Source organism: Nyctibius grandis, chromosome 4, assembly GCF_013368605.1.
Source record: "Nyctibius grandis isolate bNycGra1 chromosome 4, bNycGra1.pri, whole genome shotgun sequence".
Taxonomy (NCBI): Eukaryota; Metazoa; Chordata; class Aves; order Nyctibiiformes; family Nyctibiidae; genus Nyctibius; species Nyctibius grandis.
This window is the reverse complement of record NC_090661.1, coordinates 97697561-97716974: the sequence shown is the minus strand read 5'-3', so window position 1 is coordinate 97716974 and position 19414 is coordinate 97697561. Positions and strand designations below refer to the sequence as shown.

General features: G+C 56.2%; 1 protein-coding gene across 2 annotated transcripts; it reads right to left on the bottom strand.

Moving 5' to 3' along the window:
• Positions 1 to 2733: 2733 nt before the first annotated feature.
• Positions 2734 to 8196, bottom strand: EMX2 (empty spiracles homeobox 2). Of its 2 annotated transcripts, XM_068399589.1 has the most exons (3): positions 7806 to 8196; positions 5652 to 5836; positions 2734 to 2901 (listed from the first exon to the last, which is right to left on the bottom strand). In XM_068399589.1, exons 1-3 carry the CDS (start codon positions 8194 to 8196, stop codon positions 2734 to 2736), a joined length of 744 nt encoding a protein of 247 aa, XP_068255690.1. The 2 variants fall into 2 exon arrangements, with proteins under 2 accessions (XP_068255690.1, XP_068255691.1); XM_068399590.1 differs by lacking the exon at positions 5652 to 5836 and having other exon boundaries at positions 2798 to 2901.
• Between the last annotated feature and the right edge of the window lie 11218 nt (positions 8197 to 19414).

Below are 19414 nucleotides of genomic sequence, written 5' to 3'. Positions count from 1 at the left end.
GGGGGGGGGGACTATATGGTTGCTGCAGAAATAAGCCTTTTATCAAGATGGGAAACAATTTCTAGAAAGGCCCAAGTCTGCTGTTCTTAATGTTCGCCCGTTTGCCATGGGTTTGAAGAGGAGTGCAAGGCAACCTGGGCAAACTCAGGTGAGCCGTACGCCCTGCTTGGTTTCACGATCTGCACCATCAGCTGTTCGAGGAGGGGGGAAAAGCAACGAGAAGTTTACCTTGGGAATAGCTCTACTAAATAATTAGCCTAGATTTAAATGGAAAGGACTGCATTGCGACATGCGTCCTAACCCTGCCTGGGCCTCTCTCATATTTGTAGCGCTAGTGAATGGAAAGTCACCGGGATTGTATAAGAAGCAACGTTAAAAAAAAAAATAAGACCGGATTTTTAAAAAAAAAAAAATTTACATAGTACCCGATAGAGCCAACACGTGCACAGAATGTCTAATCTTAACTTTTCAAGGCAGGATGTTTAACAAAGCTCGTATTTTCGCGCTGCATTGTAACTTCGCCTTATCACAGTGTAAAGGGTAGTCAGATTGTCCTAAATTATGTCCAACTAGCCCCCCTGGATCCACGGATTAAGAGATTAAAGGAGACCACTGGGCAATGCCTCCTCTTTCCCCTTCATATTCCTGGTATGATAATTGCCTAAACTGATTTGCACTTTCACAAAAGCTTGCAGGATTCTTTGTAGCTCGAACAGAGCAGACGAGGTTTCTCTATCAATGGAAATAAAACTGATTAATGCAGTCTATCAGGCTAAGGAGCAAATGAAGCATGAAAAAACAACTGTGTACCCCCAGAAAACCAGCTAGTTTCCTCAAGGACCCAGAGCAACTTTTTTTTTCCCCCCCCTCCACGTCTTTAATGTCAGAGTTTTACCCTGAGCCCGGGATCGCTCCCTTAGGGCGGCGGGGAGCGCAGCAGCCGGGGCGCAGTCCCTGCCCCCCAGGACCGGCTCCTCACTGCAAGGACCTGGAGAGGGCATTTAAAAGGCGGGGAAAAAAAAAAAAAAAAAGAAAAAAAAAGAAAGGAAAAATTCTCTCCCGCTAAATAAAATGCATTTTTTTGCCAAGGAAAGCCCCTATACCTCTCAGCTGTGCGGAGCAGTTTCACCGTCCTATTACGAGCCGGTTCGCACTTCAGTTTCTAAACTGGGAAGGGGTTGGGTTTGGTGGTGGTGGTTTTGTGTTGCCTTTTTTTTTTTTCCTTAAAGGTATTTATTTACAGCAAGTGGGTCTCTGCGGCTTCTTTTTAGAGGTCTCTTTCCCAACCAGCGGATTCACCAGGAAAAGGTGCCCGTGGCCGCAGGAATGCGCGGGGCGGCCGGGGGAGCGAGGGCTCCGCGCCCGGGGGTTCAGCGGCCGAAAATAAGGGGGGGTGGGATGGGGAAACTACCGCTTTCCGATAAATTTTGGGGGGAAAGAGTGAAAATATATTGCTTAAAAATTTAGGGCATATTGATAAATCTTTATTGACAAAATATTGACAATGACATACTTCTTGGAAGTATATAGTGTGTTAGAATTCTAACAAATTAAACACAAAACACAAAAATATTTACATTCTGGTATAGAAGACATGAAGGAAACATTTGTCACTTTTTTTTTAGTAGCTCTATGATCTCGGAATATTATAAGGTCAGTGCTTGAAAATTGCCCCAATGAAAATGGCCATTCAAAAAAGAAAAATTAAAAAAAAATCAATCCGCGATTTTAAGTCCCTTTTCTCTGGATCCTCCCAGCCTGGGAGGTGTCCCCACCGCCAAACCTGGTCGCTGGGTTTGCGCTTTATTAATCTTAAAAAATAATCATCATCCGGTTTTGCAATGGGGATACAATGGGGGGGAGAAGAATAATTTGATTTGATTTTTTTTTTTTTGGCAGCAAAAGTTACGACCAGCCCCAAACGCCCCCCCCCCCTTCCCACCCGTCCCTCCCCTGCCCCACCGTGTTTGTCCATCCGGAAGGAACACTATGCTTTGTTACTGCTACTTCATTTAGCTTTCACAAACACTTTGACGCCAGAAGTTATCATAAAATGTTTACAGACTGCACATTTCTCGTAAAATAAAATTAAAAAGCACACAGAACCTGTCTTAAAGGGAAAAAAATTACAATTCATTTCTGTCTGTAGGAACCGGAGTAATTTTTTTCCGTTTTTTTCTTTTTTTTTTCCTTTTTTTTTTTTTTTGCCCAGACGGCTTTACACATGCAATTCAAGTTTCTGAAACAGGTGTGGGTCTTGGCTGCTTATGGAAATTTCTCTTTTAAAGACGGAAAAAACTGTGAAGTGCAAAATGTCCTGTAAGGTGGTTATTTTTCTGGTTTGGTTGGGGGTTTTTTTGTTTCGTTTTTTTTTTTTCTTTTTAAGATTTTTTTTCCCAATATTTTTTAATTTTATTTTTTGACGTTACGCTTTTAAAAGTGGACTGCGAGAAACGGAATACCTGTCAATCACCTCGTCGCGGTGTTTTGGCTTTGATTGACAGATCCCCCCTTGCCAGAGCGCTGCCGGCAGTGCCACAGTCCGGACCTCTCGCCGTCTCGCCCTCGCTGGCTCCCAGCTGCCCTCCCAGGCGGGAATCGCATTTTTGATGAAGATCTCCGTGTCCCTTCCCCGCACCGCCACGCCGGATGGGGGGTGGGGGGTGTGTGTGAGCCTTTAACACTTTCTGTTGTTGGGGTGCCTGGCTTTGAAAAGTCCAAAAGTGCCAGTTTTTAATCGTCCGACGTGACGTCGATTTCCTCTGGACTGGCTTGTTTGGTGGCGATTCTCCACCGGTTAATGTGATGAGTCCCTTTTTTCTTCTGTTGTGAGTCTGAACCTTCTTCTTCCAACTTTTGCCGCTTGAACTTTGTCCGTCTGTTCTGAAACCAAACTTTTACCTGCGGGTAGAAAGGCACCGGGCGTTAGTCCGACGCCTGCCCGGACACCGGTGCTGCCCGCCTCCCGCTGCCCTGCCGAGTTCTGCTTGCTCCGTGCCCTGCCTGTTCCGTGCCCTGCCTGCTCCGTGCCTTGCCTGTTCCGTGCCCCGCCTGCACCGTGCCCTGCCTGCTCCGTGCCCTGCCTGCTCCGTGCCCTGCCTGCGCCGTGCCCTGCCTGCGCCGTGCCCTGCCTGCACCGCTACCCAGCCTGGAGCGGGGCGAGCAGAGCCGGGCCCCCTGTGCCACCTACACCTCCCCGGGAAAGGCAGAGGAACACTGACCCGCGCCCACCAAGCACCTCCAGAAGCCCACGCGTGGGCAGCCGCACCGATACGTGTGTGTGGGTCCGCTCTCCGCAGCCGCGCAGCCGAGCGCGGGGCGGGCAGCGCTGCAGGCGGGAGGCACCGTGTGCGCACCTGGCGCAGGGACGCAGATCTTCCGCGCACGAGTAGCCCCGCGCGTGGCGCCAGGCACCCCACGCAGGGAAAACCACGCGTGGCTACGCGGCGGTGGGCTGTCAGCACGCCGGCCCCGCCGTCGGGGCAGCCACCGGGGCGGCTCTTGTTACCGGCGCCCGCCGAGGTGTCCCCCGGCCTCCGACACGGGGAAAGCGATCCGGGGCTGCGGCGGGGCAGGCCGGGCCGGCTGGGAGGCGGCCCCCGACAGGCACCCCCGGGCCCGGCCCGGCCCGGCCCGGCCGGCGGGGCAAAGCAGGGCGAGGGCCTCGTCCCTCCTAACGGTGCGGCGGGATGGGGCCGGGGGGCGGCGGAGCGAGTTCTTTTCCTCTTGGAAAAGAGAAGAAAATGAAAGAAAAAGGCCCGAAATGGAAAACGTCCGGCGCTCCCCGCAGCGTCTCGCCGGGACGCGCCGTCCAGGAGCGATCGTAGTGAGGCGAAACCCGCAAGTGCCATTGTAAATAACCCTCTGAATTTGCGCAGCGCTGAATAAATCTGACTTAACCATCCGGCAGCTGACTTCAGTGCTTTAATTACAGATAGTATTGATCTGGGAGCTATCTCCAGGGCTGGCCACGCTCCTTGTAGAGGCCAAAGGTAAACATATTATTTTTTTAAAGCAGTTTAAACTCTGGTTCTGTCTGAAAGTGCCTGATAAAGGCCCCAGCAAGGGGGGAAAGGGGAACTGGAGCATTTTAATAAGCTGGTTTAACCCGCTTCGCTGCCTCTTCAGAACAGAGACCTGCCTGGCCGGACACACATCTCTGCTGCATTTTCATATTCTCCAAAAGTCCCCCATTAAAAAGCTGAACGGGGAACAAGGGGTGAGTTTAATTTGCTTTTAGTTTGCTAATTGAAGGGGAGGACGGTTCATTTCTGCACGCTGATCTCCCAAAAGGGAGCTCATTTGTAGGGGACTGGGGGTTTGACATCCGGACAAAAGACCCCAACCAGCTTCGGAATCAAGCAGCACAAAGACCACCTTAAATACAGCTTTCCAGTGGAAATAAGCCTGTGACCGGTCCCTTGTTCGAAGAACCTCATAAAAGTGGCGATCCCTTTTTATTGTTTTGTTAGGGAGACATTTTAAAACAAAAGCTCCAACCTCTTTATTGCTTCCCCCACGAAAAGGAGGGTTTTTTTTAAAAAAAAAAGTGTTACAACTTAATCCGCCCAGAGAACGCTGTGTTTACTGGGAACTTTGAACTAGGCTGCGGCTGGGTATTTTGGCTTTTTTTTTTTTTTTAAAGTACAGTGCCACATACTGTAGCAGAGACAATCCCCATCTGGAGCCCTCTCTCCACGAGTCTCCTGGAAGGGCACAAAACAAAAAGCCCGACACAACAACAACAACAACCACCAACCCCCCCAACACCCCAGCCTTTCTTCCGGCGAGGAGAAAACCCCGTGAAAAACGCCCTCGCAGTGGGCCCGCCGGCCGTGGGTCCCCGTCGTCGGGGGGAACCCCGCGCCCACCCCCGCTCCGCGCCGCCCCACGGGTGTCCGACCTCGGTACCCACGGAGACCCTCGCCCCGGGACAACCGAAGCAGAAACGCCGCTAATCGTCCCTCCAGATAGACGACCGAAATAGTCTGCGGTGCGGTTCTGGCCCGCAGCCAGCCAGCGGGGGGGGCGGGGGGGGAGATTCCTTGTAGTTAGCAATTTCTTTGCTTTTATTTTTCATCTTTATGCCCTTCTGAACTGGCTCCTCATATCCCCGCTGCCGGACGCGGGGCTAGAAACGAGTGAAAAATCATCCAAAAACCTGTATTTCTGCCGTAGTGTCCAAAGGGGGGTTCTCCCCCCCCCTCCCATCTTTTGTTTTGGGGGCTTTTTCCCTGACATTCAACTACTTCTTCACAGTCACACGAGTCCCGCAGGAAAATATCCAGGATCGCCTTTCCTTTGCAGATCGCAGACCTCGCCGCTCCCCTTCCCGCTGGGGCCGGGGCTCCGGCCGGGTCTCTCCAGGGAGACCCAAACGGTGCCCCGGGACCTCCGGCTTCCCACGCCCGACAGAGGCCCCGCCACCCCCGGCACAGGGGGTTCGTCTCACGAACGGGACAGGGTTTTATAACACCCAGGTGCGGAGGGAACCCTCACTCCGCTCCATCGGCTCGGGGCTAGAGGCCTAAATACCCCCAGAATTTGCCCCTGTTTTTTCCCACACGTCCGGGCCGGCCGGGTGGGTTTTCCCAAGGAGATCCCGGTACTTTCACTTTCCCAGCTGCCCGCTCTCCCTGCTTCCCCCTTACCTGAGTTTCCGTGAGGCTGAGGCTGTGTGCCAGCTGTTTTCTCTCTGCTCCTACTACATAATGGTTCTTCTCAAAGGCATGTTCCAGTCTCAGTAATTGGGATGGGGAGAAAGCTGTACGGATCCGTTTGGGTTTCCTGGCCAGTGCATTGTGCAATAGGAAGCTCTCCGGGCTGGTTTCATTCCCTGGGCAACAGGGTAAAACAGAGATTAGCAAAACACCTTCCCCAAACGCACTCGAGAGGACTTTTTAGCACAAGAATTTTTGTCTCCCACCATTACCCGCACGAGAAATCTGACTATAGTTTCTTTTTTATTTTTAGCTCCTTTTTTTAATTAAATATTCCTTCGATAAATAGGTGGAAGGAACGAGCAGGGGAAGAAGAGAACCGGGAAAAATAAAAATACTAAAACCCAACCAAGGGAGCACTACGGCAAAATAATAATTAAACAAAAAGGCAAAAGAATTGGGGAGAGCCCAGCTGCGGTGTCTGCGGCTTCATCCCGCAGCTTCCCCTCGCCCACCGGCAGCCTCACATCTTCCCTGGTTTGTCTGGTATTTACACCCTCCCGGCGCGGCCAACGGGGCAGCGGTGCTCGGTGCGGCCCCGGCCGGCCGCCGCGCTCCGGGAGCCGCCAGCCCGCTCCCCCGGCCTCTCCCCGCTTCCCTCGCCCAAAACGGCCGGAGCCTTTCTCCTCCCTCTCCCTTTCGTTTTGCCGGTGTGCTCGCCGGAGCCGAGCCGTGCCCCTGCCCGCTGCCCGCTGCCCCGGCGGCGGCTGGGACCGGCGGGGAAATACAGGAACACACTTAGGGGAGGCCACGGGGCGGCCATCCCAGCCGGCCTGCTGCAAGGGGGGGTCAGCAGGGGCTTTTTGGTGGGTTTCTCCCTCCGGGTTGGTCCTGTGCCGCTTCTCCGCGCCGGTCCTTTCAAGGTGGGAAAGGCACCGAGGGTCTCTCTCCGTAAGTGCATTAAAAATCGTTGCAGGAGGAGGATGTGTTTGAAATCAGGCTGTGGCTCAACACCAGGACATTTCCGCCTTTCATCTACCACTCTTTACCAATAGCCTGATGACTGCGACGAATAATTTGGTGAGCGAACCCTGTAATTTTGTTCTGAGAGGGTAATAATCCATTTTGTATCTCTGTCCGCCTGGCTTCGGAGAGAGCGGCTCCTTTTCCAACCCGGGTGCAACGACTCGGCTGCAGAAGGCCGGGGAACTGGATATTGCAGGTGGTTTGTTTTCGTTCGGAAATAATAAATAAAAATAGCGGGGGAAAAAAAAGCAGATGGATCCCTCCGAGCGGAGGCTGATTTTTTTGTGTGTGTGTGTATAACGAAAGAGGCAGGAGCTGGACCCATTACGGAAGAAATCGGCTCACCCTTCGGAGAAGAAGCTGCCGGTTGCAAAGGGTTAAACAAGGGGAATTTTATTGATTGTGCGCCATTGGATTTGGTTATTTTCCTTCAGCCGGTTATTAATCGCTTGGCAGCTGGGAGCCCTTCCCTGCCCGTACGGACGGACTCGCCCCCTCCACCCCCAGCCCTGGCTCTCCTCCGCAGCCCCATCTCCCCACGCTGCTCCGGCGCTGGGATTTTTTTCCCCCTTCTCCTTTCTCTGGGGTTCGTTTCATTTTTCTCCCTTCCCCACTAACAAGGGGAGCGGTCGGATTTGGGGCGGCGGCGGCTCCCCGCGGCCCCGGCAGCCCGAAGGGCACCGCCGCCTTCCCGGGGGAGCCTAAACCTCACGACCCTTCCATTCCCCTCTCTTCTGGGCGGCTTTCTTCGGGGGCTCCTGCTTTTAACCCACCGGAACAAAAAACATCCACCTTTTTTTCCCCCCTGTTTTTAATCCCCGGTTCTTTCGGAGCGAGGAAGTCCCAGCCGGCCTTGCCTTCCCGCCTGCCCCCCTCCTCCCAGGGAAACCAAAACAAACCGGGAAAAAAGAAGCAAAGCAAAACCAAGCCCAAGCCCCTGGGCTCTGACAGCTCCCCAAGTTCGGTGGCGGGCGAAGCAGGCACAAAAGTCCCTCGACCCAGCCGAGCCGAGCCCACGGCTCCCGGCAGCGGCCGCCCGCCCACCCACCCGCGGACCCCGGCATCCGGCCGCCGGAGCATGGAGGGGTGGATCGGAGGGAGAAGAAAAGTTGCACGTACCTTGGAACCTGTGGCCCAGATACCGGTAGCGGTGTATTAGCCAGGGGTAGAAGGTGGAGGGGTCCCTTTGCTGCGAGGCGAAGAGCGGGTGCGTGGAGTGCGAAGCGGGCAGCGGGTGGGCGGCCAGGGCGTGGGGAGGGGGAACGGGATGGACCGGCACGGCCGGGTTAGGCGGGTGGGAGACGGCCTCTGCAAAGACCAAGTCCGGGTTGGAGTAGACCCCCCTGCCAGTGGAGTGGAAGCCGTTGAGAAAAGGGTTCATCGGGCTGGAATTGGCATAGCTGAGCGCCGCCGGCCGGATCGGATCCTCGGAGCGAGACGCGGGCAAGGGGCTGTCTTTGGCCACCAGCGACTCGATGGTGAAACACCGCTTGGGTGTGGGCTGAAACATGCTGCCGCGGCGAGAGTCCCCGACCAAATCTCTGCCTGGCTCTCTCTGGTGCGCGGGAGGCGATCCGGGGAAGTTTGCAGCAGGGAGTGACTTGAGGAGGGATAGATACACACATAAATAGACAGGGGCTGGAGGAAAAGGAGGCAGCGGCAGCCAGCGGTACCCAAAAGGGAGACACACACACACACACGCACCACGCACACACACACACACAAAAAGTTGCTGGGAGAAGTTTCCCTCCTGCAAGGAAAAGGCGGTCGCCCCCCCCCCCTCCCTCCCTAAGTCCAAAGACAATCCATGGATGTGATCGGCCCCTTCACAAGTTGTGCAAACGATTTGTTAGTTCATGAGCCTAATTAGTGCTGGGATCACATAAACAGCTTCCTCTGAAGCCTGGTAAATGGCTTGATGATTGGTCGCTATTACTCGCCTTGAGGTTGAAGGGGGAGACTCTTTAAAGTGCGTCAGAGGGGAGGCGAGCGCCGGGCAGCGCCATCGGGAGGGATGGAGCCGCGGCGCGGCGCGGATCGGAGTGCGGCGGGAGCGCGCCCCCCCGCGCAGCCTCGCCCCCGCCGCCTCCGCCCCCGCGCAGCGCCGCGGCGGCCCCGCTCCGCTACCGCGCTGCCCTCCCTCCCCTGCCGCGGCCCGGCGATCGAGGTAGGGGGACGGGGGGGCACAGGGGGGTGCTCAGCGGGGGCGCGGCGACGGGGGGGGGGGGTACAGCGCGGAGCAGGGGGCGGGGGACGCCGCATCTCCTCTCGGGGTTGTGGGGGGGACTTAGGGCCGCTCCGCCAGCGTGACACCCCTCTCCCTGCCACCTCTCGGGTGCTCTCGGCCCGGTGAGGTTACCTTGATGAGCCCCGGGGCGTCCCGGAGAGCTGCCCCGCTTGGGAAAGGTTTCGTCCCGGGGAGAGAACGGGTCGCCCTCCTCCTCCTCCGAACTTACTTATTCCCCCCTTGGCTCCTCCGCGCTCCCCGCACCCGCGGTGCGGAAAACAAAGCGGAGGGCAGTTGCATTATGCAAAGCTGGGACTCGCCGGGCTCTCGCAGACGGGACAGAGGAGCAAGTCCCCGGTTCCAGCCTTGTCCGTATTTTCGCGATTACCTTTGGGTCCGGGGATGATTTTAGGGCTGAGTTCTCCTCCTCCCATTGGCTGGGGCTGCAGAATAATTATGATCACATCCTAATACTCTTGGCTGGTGCTTACTGTTTATTGGTAGTTAAGGATCTATTATCTATTCATCAGCCTCCCATTTTTGCCAATTACATTCTTCTAAAGTGAAGTACCAGCAGGTATTTTGCACATTTACAATTAATGATAAAAAATCTGGCGTACTTTAAATCTATTACGCCGCTGTGTAATTTATCTTAAAGATGCGGAATTGCTAATGTAAATTAATGTTTCTGTTGAACCAAGGGATAGGGGGGAGTCTTAAAACAAGTCTAGCGTTTCATTCCTTCGTTCCCGGACTTTGTTTTCTATTTTCTTTCCACTTTATACACAAAGAATCCGTTACTCCGCTGCATTAAAATATGCTAAAAAATTGTTGTCTAAACGGTCCTCGCTTCTTTCCAGTAAAGGGCGAGCTGAACTTTCTTCGCCTTCCCCGCTCTCTCCTAAAAGCCCCTGTTTGCAGCCAGCCGGTATTTTTAACACAACACCGAACGGACGACTAAATAGAAGTGACAAAACTTCTCAAGGATGCCGCTGTTCGGGCGCCTTTGTTTGGGGGACGTGTTTTCCTTTGTGTACCCCACGCTGTCTGCACTTTGTGAAGGGAGAAGTTCACTTTCCGTACGACATATAAATCTGTTCTCCAGGCGCTGGGCGGCTGTACGTACAGACATCCATATCCACACGTGCAGCCGATTGCAGAGACAAAGTGAGAGAGATGGTTGTAAGGCAGGCGCGTTGGCGTAACTCAAGTCTCCCGACAGATTTTTGCAGCGAGGTGCCTTTCTCTCAGGTCTCACACACGTTTGGGAAAACCTCTCCTGCCCGCAGACACCCGGGCGCAGGGCTCCGGCCCCGCTGCGCTGAGCTTGCTGCGGAGAGGAGAAAAGGATTTCCCTCCAGCCCCACTCGTGTCCCTCGTGAATCGCTCGTATTTTAACTTTTGAAGTTCCCTCGCCCCTTTTTCCGTGCAATCTTTTTCCCCTTGGGAAGGCTCTTCTCGCAGGGATCTGGGGTTATTGACACGGGCGAGGCTGAGAAAGCACCCTAAATACGACGGGTGTTTGATGTGCTGAATTCGACTGGGGTCTTGGTTCCTGAGCACTGAAAAGGAAAAAAAAAAAGGGAAACTTCTCCTAGGAAGAGCCGTGTTCTGTATCGGCATGTTTACACTTCCCCGGGACTGCAGAATGAATCTGAATTGGAAAAACTTCAACTCCTTTTTTCTTTTTTTTTTTTTCCCAGACATCCTGACATAATCACAGGGCTCCTTTGAAAACTGCATCGGTAATTCAGCAGTTGGGGAGGGGGGAATTATATCCGTGTGAGAAAAAACATCACACACGCAGAGCGGGGATAACCCTCCAGAACGCTCGATAAATTTTCCCCGACCCTCTTTAGTGCTGAGGAAATATCCTCTAGCCTAAAATCCCTTTCCGAAGGGGGGTCCCGTTGCTCTGGGGCTCAGCGGAGGAGGCTGCGGCTGCAGCGGGGAGCTCTCCCCTGCCAAGTCCCGTTTCGCCCGGGTAAGCGGGTGATCTCGGCCGCAGCAACCTGGAGGTCCCCGAGCCGCACCGAGCCCCGCTCGCTCCCTGTGCTACATGCGTACATAGACATATCTATGCATATATATATGTGTGCGTGGATACATACAGGCAGAGAAACCGCAAATGGAGCCTGGGGAGCACCAGCTCTCTCTGGGTTTTGTCATAGCGAAAATAGGCCGGGGACAGTCAGAACAAAAACCAAAGGAACTCGGGATGGTTTTTCCCAGGATTTACCGCTTCCCCCTACATTTCTGTATCACTCTCCCACTCGTCGCCGGGGCCTTTTTCTCCCGCGTAGCCCACGGCCCCTGCGGACCCGGTGCCCGGCTCTGCCCCGGCCGGGGCTGCTGCGCTCCAGCCCGGGCTGCTCCGGGAGCATCTTCCCGAAGCTCTTCTCTTGAACTTTTCCTACCCAGCGTCTTGACAGCCTGCTCTCGCTGTCCTCTTGGCGTCTACAAGGAGAAAATCTGGCAGGGGCTCCCTTCCCAGCAATCCCCGATCAGCTCCAAGCGCACTTAGAGGCAGCCTCTCTCGGAGGGAGGGGTGCGCTACATTCGCAGTCAAATTACATGGCTGGCCTCAAAGGCACTAGCTTCGGATTTCCAAACTAATACTCATCTTTTAAAAGCCGAGCCAAGAAGAAAATGCGAGGAAGGCCTCACATGCGGGAGACCTCGGGGTAAGACGGTTGTTTACGGGCTGATCCAGGCTGAACTTTCTCGGGTGGGGGGGATGGCGGTGAGGGAAGTTTCAGCCTCTCCTTAACTTTCTTTTCCAGGCATGATCCGTCTCCCCCTTCTCTCTCCGGTCCCAGGGATCTGTGCCCACAGCGGGGAGGAGAGGTGGCCCAGGCAGGTCGTGTCTGGAGGGGGGGCTGCGTGAGTTAAAGGAGCGGCTGAAATGCCTAATTTAGTTCGTTTCTGGATGTTCTATATCCCAGTCAGTATGTCTGAGCGTGCTGCGAGCCCTTCACAAAAACCCAGTACGTGACGGGAGAGACGGGAGCCCGGGCCGCGAAGGGCAGCCCGGCGCTGAGCCGAGCCGTGCCGGGCTCCCCAGAGCCGGGACGGGCTGCGGGGCTCCGGGAGCGCCCGGGTCCTGTCCGGTCCCTTCGGGGCGCCCCGGGGGCCTCCGCCGAGCAGGTGGATTTCGTCCGAAGGGCTGTCGCTGCCGGCTCTGGTTACCCCCGAGCACCCGCAGCCCCGCGTGAACAGGGCCTCGCCCCCCACGCAGCCAGGGCTCCCGAGTGCGGTCGACACACGGAGTGCTTTCCACGGGCCTCCTCATCGAGGAGAGCATCCTTGAAACCCTCACCCCCCTATTCCGGCCCTGCAAAGCCGGAGCGGCGCTGGTGCCACCGGGGGCCCGTCTCACCGGCGGCGCGGGCTGCAGCGGCCGAGGGGTACCGGGAAACGGCCTTAGCGCCCGGGTTCCCTCCCGCCAGGCCCGGCAATCAGCAATCCGGAACCATCGCTTTATTTTTTTTTCTCGATGCTAATTCAGAGCATCCTTCTTTCTCGCTCCCGAAACCTCCCACCTGGCCTCGCACCCCCGGCCGGCAGCGAGGGGCTGCTTGCGCTCGGCGCTGTACAAGCCCGGCCCGGCGCTCGCCAGCCGTGGGCAGCCCCGGTCTTTGTTTCGCGCATCTATTTTCGTCTCGGGGAGGTCGGACTTGCGGTTCCGAAATGACGTTAGTAACGCGGGACATCAAGAAAAAGAGCAAATCTCCGGGTTTACACACGAAGCCGTAATCTGCACCGATCCGTGCCAGGCTCCCGGTCAATTTTAAATGTCAACATGTGCGGAGGAAGAGGGAGAAAATACCGGAGCTGCGTGCGGGCGCAGTGAGCAGCGGGATAAAGAGAGCGCACCTCGACGGGACGGACCCGACGCGCATCCCTGCACATGTCTCCTGCCGGTCCCTGCCCGGTTTCTGCCCGGTCCCTGCCCGGTCCTTGCCTGGACCCTGCCCGATCGCTGCCCGGTCCCTGCGCGGTCCAGCCCCTGCCACTGCGCGGGGCGCGGTGGCGGCAGCCGCGGGCGCGCATCCGCAGGGCGGCAGCGCCCCCTGCCGGCCGCCGGGCATAGGCCGCCCGCCCCGCGGCGCCGCCGCCGGCAGCGGCTTTGGGGAGGGCCCGGCTGCCCCCCCGGGGCGCGCAGGCAGCCGCCCGTGGGAGACCTGCGCTCGCCGAGCCCGGGAAAAAGCCACAGGGAACCTTAAGGCTGCTGTACATATATATATGTGTGTGTATATATAAAGCCCATAAGGGCTTTCGGTTTTTTTTTGGAGGGGCGCAGGCTGTTCACGCACACACCTACACGCACAGACACACTCACCTACACGCACAGACGCACACGTGTGTATGCACACACGTCCACGCACACGCACTTTACATCCCACACAACGCTTATTTTAAGCCCAGCGTTTTAAATAGCCACCCCCAACAGACCAGTCGCACCTCTAAAACCGTAACTGCAGGGAAGCCTCCGTGACAGCTTCCAAACGGCGGATTCAGCCCTTGCCCTTATTTTCACACCTCGTTCAAAATCGTGGCTTGCTACACGCCATGTATGGCAACTTCTCGCAGTCGTGCGTGGCGCGATATGGGCGAGAGGCGTTTTTAAACGTGTCTGCCTTCCCTGCCCGCCCGGCGGGTTGACCTGTCGGCTCCATTCCGAAAAGAATCGGAAAGCCCATGGGGGCTCCCGTGGCCTCGGAAACTCTCGGGGTGTCGGCGGTACCGCACGCCGGGGAGTTACTGTCCGTTTCCAGCAGCCGGGTGCTGAACTCGCAAACAGGCTTTGCCCGACACCAGCTACCTGGGGAACCCCTGGAACTGCGGGTTTCGGACCATTTCTCATCTGTAAAAGCCCGTGTCTGCCACGAGGGCTCTCCCTGGGTGCAAACTCGCCAAACTCAAAAAAAACCCCAACCCAAAACTAAAACAGAGGCAGAGCTGCAGGCCAGCAAGGGACAGCAAGTGTCCGGGCTCCGGACATCCCACGGGAAACCTCTCGTCATGTCGTTTGCGAGCGACAAAGTGCCCGAGCCTCCACCGGCGGGGCCGAGGTTGCTTTTGCGTGGGAAGAGCATGCGGGGGCAGCTCTTGCACCCGGTGCTTATTTTTCTTGGTAGAAGACGATGCATCCCAAAACAGAAAGGCACCGTCCACGACATAACCCCCCGCTCTCCACCTGGGCGGGACGTTAACTGCCCCGAGCGGGGCGGTGGGGACACGGGTGGGCTCCGGGGGTGCGAGGCGCCGTGGAGCTGCCTTATCTCACCGGCTTTGGTCTCCTCGCTCTCCCCCCACCCCGACCCCCAGTTAGTGTTCCCCATCAGTGCCGCTCCTGGGCAGCGGAGTCGGTCTGTTCTGCAGTCGGCGGGAAGGCGCGGAGCTGCCTCCCTGCCCGGGTGCCGGCACGTCCCGCACCGCAGCCCCGGCGGGTCCCACACCGCAGCTCCCGCCGGTCCCGCACCGCAGCCCCGGCGGGTCCCACACCGGACCCACACCGGAGCCCCCGGCCCGAGGTGGCAGAGGGATCCCCGCGGGAGGGAGCACGCCCGAGGAGGGGGCTGTAGTTACAAACTCCCTTAACTTTCCTCTGGAGTGAGCGCACCACTGTCGGTACGGGGGGGAAAAAAACAAACTAAAACATTTCTTCAAAAGCTTTGTTTCTAAAGAAAAATAGAAAATCACACCATTATTTACCACTAGTTCTATTCGGCACTTTTTGTTACTACTTTTAGTACTTTTAGTTTCTCATTCACACATTCAATTTTGATAATTAGTCCTTTTTACTGTGCTCCTAAAGGGCCCGATCCTGCGGTCCCGCCTAAGCACGTTTGCTTTTCATTCCACGAAGCGTTTTGCTGGGCAATAGGAAGGATCATCGCTATTTTCTTCAGGATCCAGGACTTTTTATGCAACAGACGGTGCCATGTGCTGAACTCCCGTGCTGGCCTCCCGCAGCGGGAAGCCCCTGCCTGGCCCTGCCGCGGGGCGGGGAGGGCGGTGTCCCCGGGAAACCGCAAATGCCACGGGCGGCCGGTGCCGCCTCACCGAGCAGCTGCGGACCCAGCCGCTTGGGTCGAGCCTGGAGGGAAGTTAGCTCTGCTGGGAGTCAGCTCCCTCTCCTCCTTCTGCTCGATGGTCGGATCGGGGTGTTTGTTTTTTTTTTTTGTGTTCACTTTCGGCCATCGTTTGGGTAAATTCGAGCCTGCAAAGAGCAGAGGGTTTTTCGGGGACGATTCACTCTGTAACCCCCCCAGCCCCTCCATCCATCCGAGACATCGGTCTCGCGGTGACCCGCATGAGGCAGGAGGAGTTTGCAGTGAAAGAGACGGAACAACTCTCAAATAATTCTCCAAGCTTCGAAAGTGTAGTGATTCAATATTGACACATTGAAGTGTCATTTAGGTTACTAATTAATACGTATTTCATTTTAAATAATGCATTTTTTCCAGGACTTGAAGTACATATTTGCTTGCAGTGGCATCTTGGAATAGAAAAATAAGTATCCGGCTTTGACACGCATAACCTCGCTGAATTCCTTCCCTGGCTGATTTGTGTTCCCAAACATTCAAGCTCGCAGGGATGTGCGCGTTGTGGAAGCCATACCGAGTGTAATAAAACAGAGCTCCTAAAGCAAAAGCAGCAGTTTCCGTGGATGTTTCAGGCCGCCGAGGCCCGGGGTGGCTTTTTTTTTACATGCATAATGTATGTCAAACACATACGTGGGGGCTTTTGCTTAAACTGCGTGAGTGATTCCATCGGGCTACCGCTCCGTTACGTTGTGTTGGATGCTCCCATGCATTCAGCCCCAGAGTAGTTCCGAACTAAAGGCGCTTTTACAGTCTAATTTTTTTTTTCTTTCCTGGAAGGGAAAAAGATCAGGAAAAAGCTTGTTTCGGAGTTTTAGAAAACTTCACCTCGGTGCAGTGCACAAATGAGGGGATACCTGGGGCAGAGGTGCCTGCCTTTCCCCGGGTCCCTTGGCTGGCCATGCCCCTCCGGAGGGCTCAGCTCGCTCACCGCTGCTCCGGCTCTTTTCGCCGCAGGAACAACGGGGAAGGTCAGGCCGTTGCGGGGAATCATCGCAGAAGTGCGGTGCCCGCCTCCGCGCCCCCTACTCCGCGGGCGCGCACCGGGCTGCGAGGGGGCACGGACCGTGGTGCTCGGCCGACCGCTTCATAACCTCCAAACCTCTCTGTAAGCACCTAGACACACCGATCCGGTGGCAGGGAGCAGGCGTACGAGCAGGGAGCGGGACCGTGGCACCGAGCACTGGTAACGCCTGGCCGGGCAGGGCTTTGCCCCCGGGCACGGTGCGGGGCTGCAGCAGCTCCGGGGAGCCGGCCTCCTCGCTCCCCTCTCCGGCCGTTCAGACGGAGGAGTAGCAGCCGGGAAACGAAAGTGACCCCCTCTCCCGACTCCTGCTAGGTCTGGGCTGTTTGATGCTTCAGTCCAACGAAAGTCTGAACTCGAGGGATAATTTTCTCCATATGGGCAAGCGAGCGCGCACACGGCGGTTCTCTCCAGAAATCGCCTACCTCCAATTGCTTTTCACTTTCCACAGACAGTTACAGGGAGAAGGAAAAAAAAAAAAGAAAAAGAAAAAAAAAAGATGATACGGTAAAGAAAGTGGTTTTTTTTGATCGCAGGTTGGAGAAGGCAGCGGGAGCTCCGGGCAGAGCGGGCGAGCTGCCCCGCGCTCCGCGCCCCTCCGCGGGGAAGGCGCCCCACTACGCAGCGCAGCCAGCAGCTTTCGGGGAGGGGGGTCCCGGAGAGGGAGAGCTCCCCACAGCCAAAGACAAGGGATGGTGAAGGCAGAGCAGGAGCCTGGACCTCCTTGTAGGAACCAGTGCGTGAGGCTGAGAGGGGTCTGCTCCACAGACAGTACCGCAGCAGAGCCCCGCTGCTGAAAATCTGCTCTGCAGCTTCCCCGCGCCCCAGCGCAGCGCAGCCAAGCCCCGGCTAGCCCTGCCCGCAGCTCCCCGCACAGGTAGAGCAAAAAACGGGCAGCGGAGGCACGGTTGCAGGCAGGGCGGCGGCGAGGCGGCGCGCCCCGGAGACCCGAGGGGGCCGGCGGCAGGGAGAAGGGCCGCCCGGTCTCCGCTTCCCACCTTTCGGGGAGGTTAGCACGGGGGGGCTTGTCTCCCCTTTCGCCGTTACTTCAGGAGAAGGGAGCGGGGGAGGAAGAGGAGAAGCTTGCGGAGGGTTTGGGGAAGGCTGCAGCCGGGCCGCGGTGTGATATTGCAGAGAGGAACAGAGCGGCTCCGGGGGGCAGCGGAGCGGGGCGCAATGCGTGACCCCCCAGGGGGCAGCGGGGACCCTCGCAGTCGGTGTAATTTATTTTATTATTTCTTTTAAAGGCATCAGTGAAACTAAGGGATTTATTGATAGTTCGCTCCTTCCAGCCCAGCGATGAAACCCACGCATCAGCAGGAGAGGATGTTTACGGAGATGGCCGATGGTCCCTCGCCTCATTCCCCGCTTGTATCGCGACGGGATCGAATTGCTCCACGAAGCGATCTTCCAAAATTCGGGCGATTCCTTATAAACGAGCAAACCCGGTGTGTTTATTTGTTTGTTTTTTTTTTTTTAATTTGTTTGTAAGAGTTGTGCCGTTTTGCCGCTTGCAATTTAACTGCGCGCTGATGCAGAGCAGTCCCGCTCCCGGCGATCGCCGCCGTGACGTTAAGGAAATACTACAGGTGTTACTGCGGTGTTTGGGAATTAATTCTCCTTCCTTCTCCCCCCTCCTCCTTCCCGGAGTTATTTCCTAGCCTACCCAGATAGCTGGGAAAGGGTCCCAAATACCCCGGAGCTGTAAATTGAGCGCTGAAATACTTGATCTCACTGATCTTTGGAGAGTTAAATCTGGCCTCATTTTACAGGAGGAAGCGAAGTCAATCTCGGAGGTTTTGCGAAGAAAGGCTGTTATTTCCTAGAGGATAGGCGTTTAAGTTGTTAAATATTAGTTTTTAATTGCATATTGTTCTTTTGAAAAATAATATTTATACTTAGGTCCGGGCAGGTATTCAATTGAATTTTCAAGCCATCAGCTAACCATTCTTTACACGACTGATGGAAAATCGCCCATTGTGCGGACGCCCGGCTATGTTTCTTCAGCAGACGGCGCTTGAAGTGTTCACCATTGTCCCCCGTGCCCCTCACCGAGGCCGCCGGGCAGCGCCGGGCCCGGGGCTTCACACGCCCCGCGGGCGCGGAGCGGGCGTTAGCGGTGAGCCCGGCTCTGACCCGCGGAGCGGGGCTGCGCGGGGATGCGATATCTAACAAAACTGAGCTGCGAACTACGGGAGGGAGCAGGAGAGGCTCTTTCTGGCGCAGCCGGTCAAAGCCAGAGAGCGAAGAAACTAAGGAACTGGTAAAAATGAATAAACCCTTCGGTATTACACGCAGCCGCGAACCCCGCGGTGATTTACGAGGTCCCCGAGGCCAACCGCATCCCCGCGGCAGGGATCTGGTGGAGGGTCGCTGCGGGCGCCTCCAGCCCTTGGGGGGCTCCGCGGGGGCCGGGAGCTGAACCCCGGCTGTGGGGCCGGGGGGTGCGTACCCCAGCCGGGACTTACTGCACATGTGGAGGGGGTACCCCTCGGCTCCGCAGGGCTGACCCTGGCCTCCCCCACCAGCGCCGTCCCCCTCTGCTCCCCAGCACCCTCAGCTCTGCTCCTTATATAGAAGCACCACTGACACTTTCTTTTCGGGCCGAACCCGTTTGCAAATACCTTCAATCGGAGGCTTTGAGCCCCCCCCCCCCCAGCACTCTCCCTCCATCCGAGGAGGCCATTTTGCAAAATTACTCTTGCTTCCCTCTACCCCCAGCCCTCCCTGTGCCCTGTCCCCGCACCCTGCTGGCTCTCCCCCACCCCTTCCCCCAGCAGCACCATTTGCAACCCCCCGGCCTCAGCATCCCCCGGGACTGGGCCACTGCTCCCTCATGCAGGCCCCCAGAACCACAGAGGGGGCCGGGGTCCCTTGGGCCCACAGGCCGCAGGTCACCCTCTGCTTTACGGAGAGGCACAAGGACCTCTGGACAGGTAAACACGCTTTAAAACCAGTGGTACAGGCACTTTGCACTGGAGCTGCCTGGTTTGGAATTCAAGTTTGTGGGTTTGGAGGGGGTGAGAGACTTATTTTGGCGTGTAAATATTTCTGCTCTCCATAAACTGGCAGAGTGGACTAAAACGAACACATGCGGTTCAGCATCTGTTTAGCTAGATGCATTTCACAGAGGAATATTGGCTTTTCACCTCCAGGTCCTAAATGGGAAATAAAAAGAGGTTGGTGTCCTCTATTCTGTTTGCAATTGCCTATCCCAGGATTAAAGAGATCTCCATTTTACTGGCTGTCTTTCATTTAACTGTTTGGAGACCAGAGATGGAAAATATTTGCCGAGAAGAAAAGAATAGCTGCATGGGATCATTTGCAATTCAGTGTGAAAATATTCTACCAAACCCATTTTCTATCC

Excerpts from the sequence above, each read along its gene's own strand:
- EMX2 (XM_068399589.1), bottom strand. The coding sequence starts at position 8,196 with ATGTTTCAGCCCACACCCAAGCGGTGTTTCACCATCGAGTCGCTGGTG. Across the intron at positions 5,837-7,805 it reads TCTGGGCCACAGGTTCCAAG|GGAATGAAACCAGCCCGGAG; the intron begins GTACGTGCAACT and ends CCTGTTGCCCAG. Across the intron at positions 2,902-5,651 it reads TCAGCCTCACGGAAACTCAG|GTAAAAGTTTGGTTTCAGAA; the intron begins GTAAGGGGGAAG and ends TTCTACCCGCAG.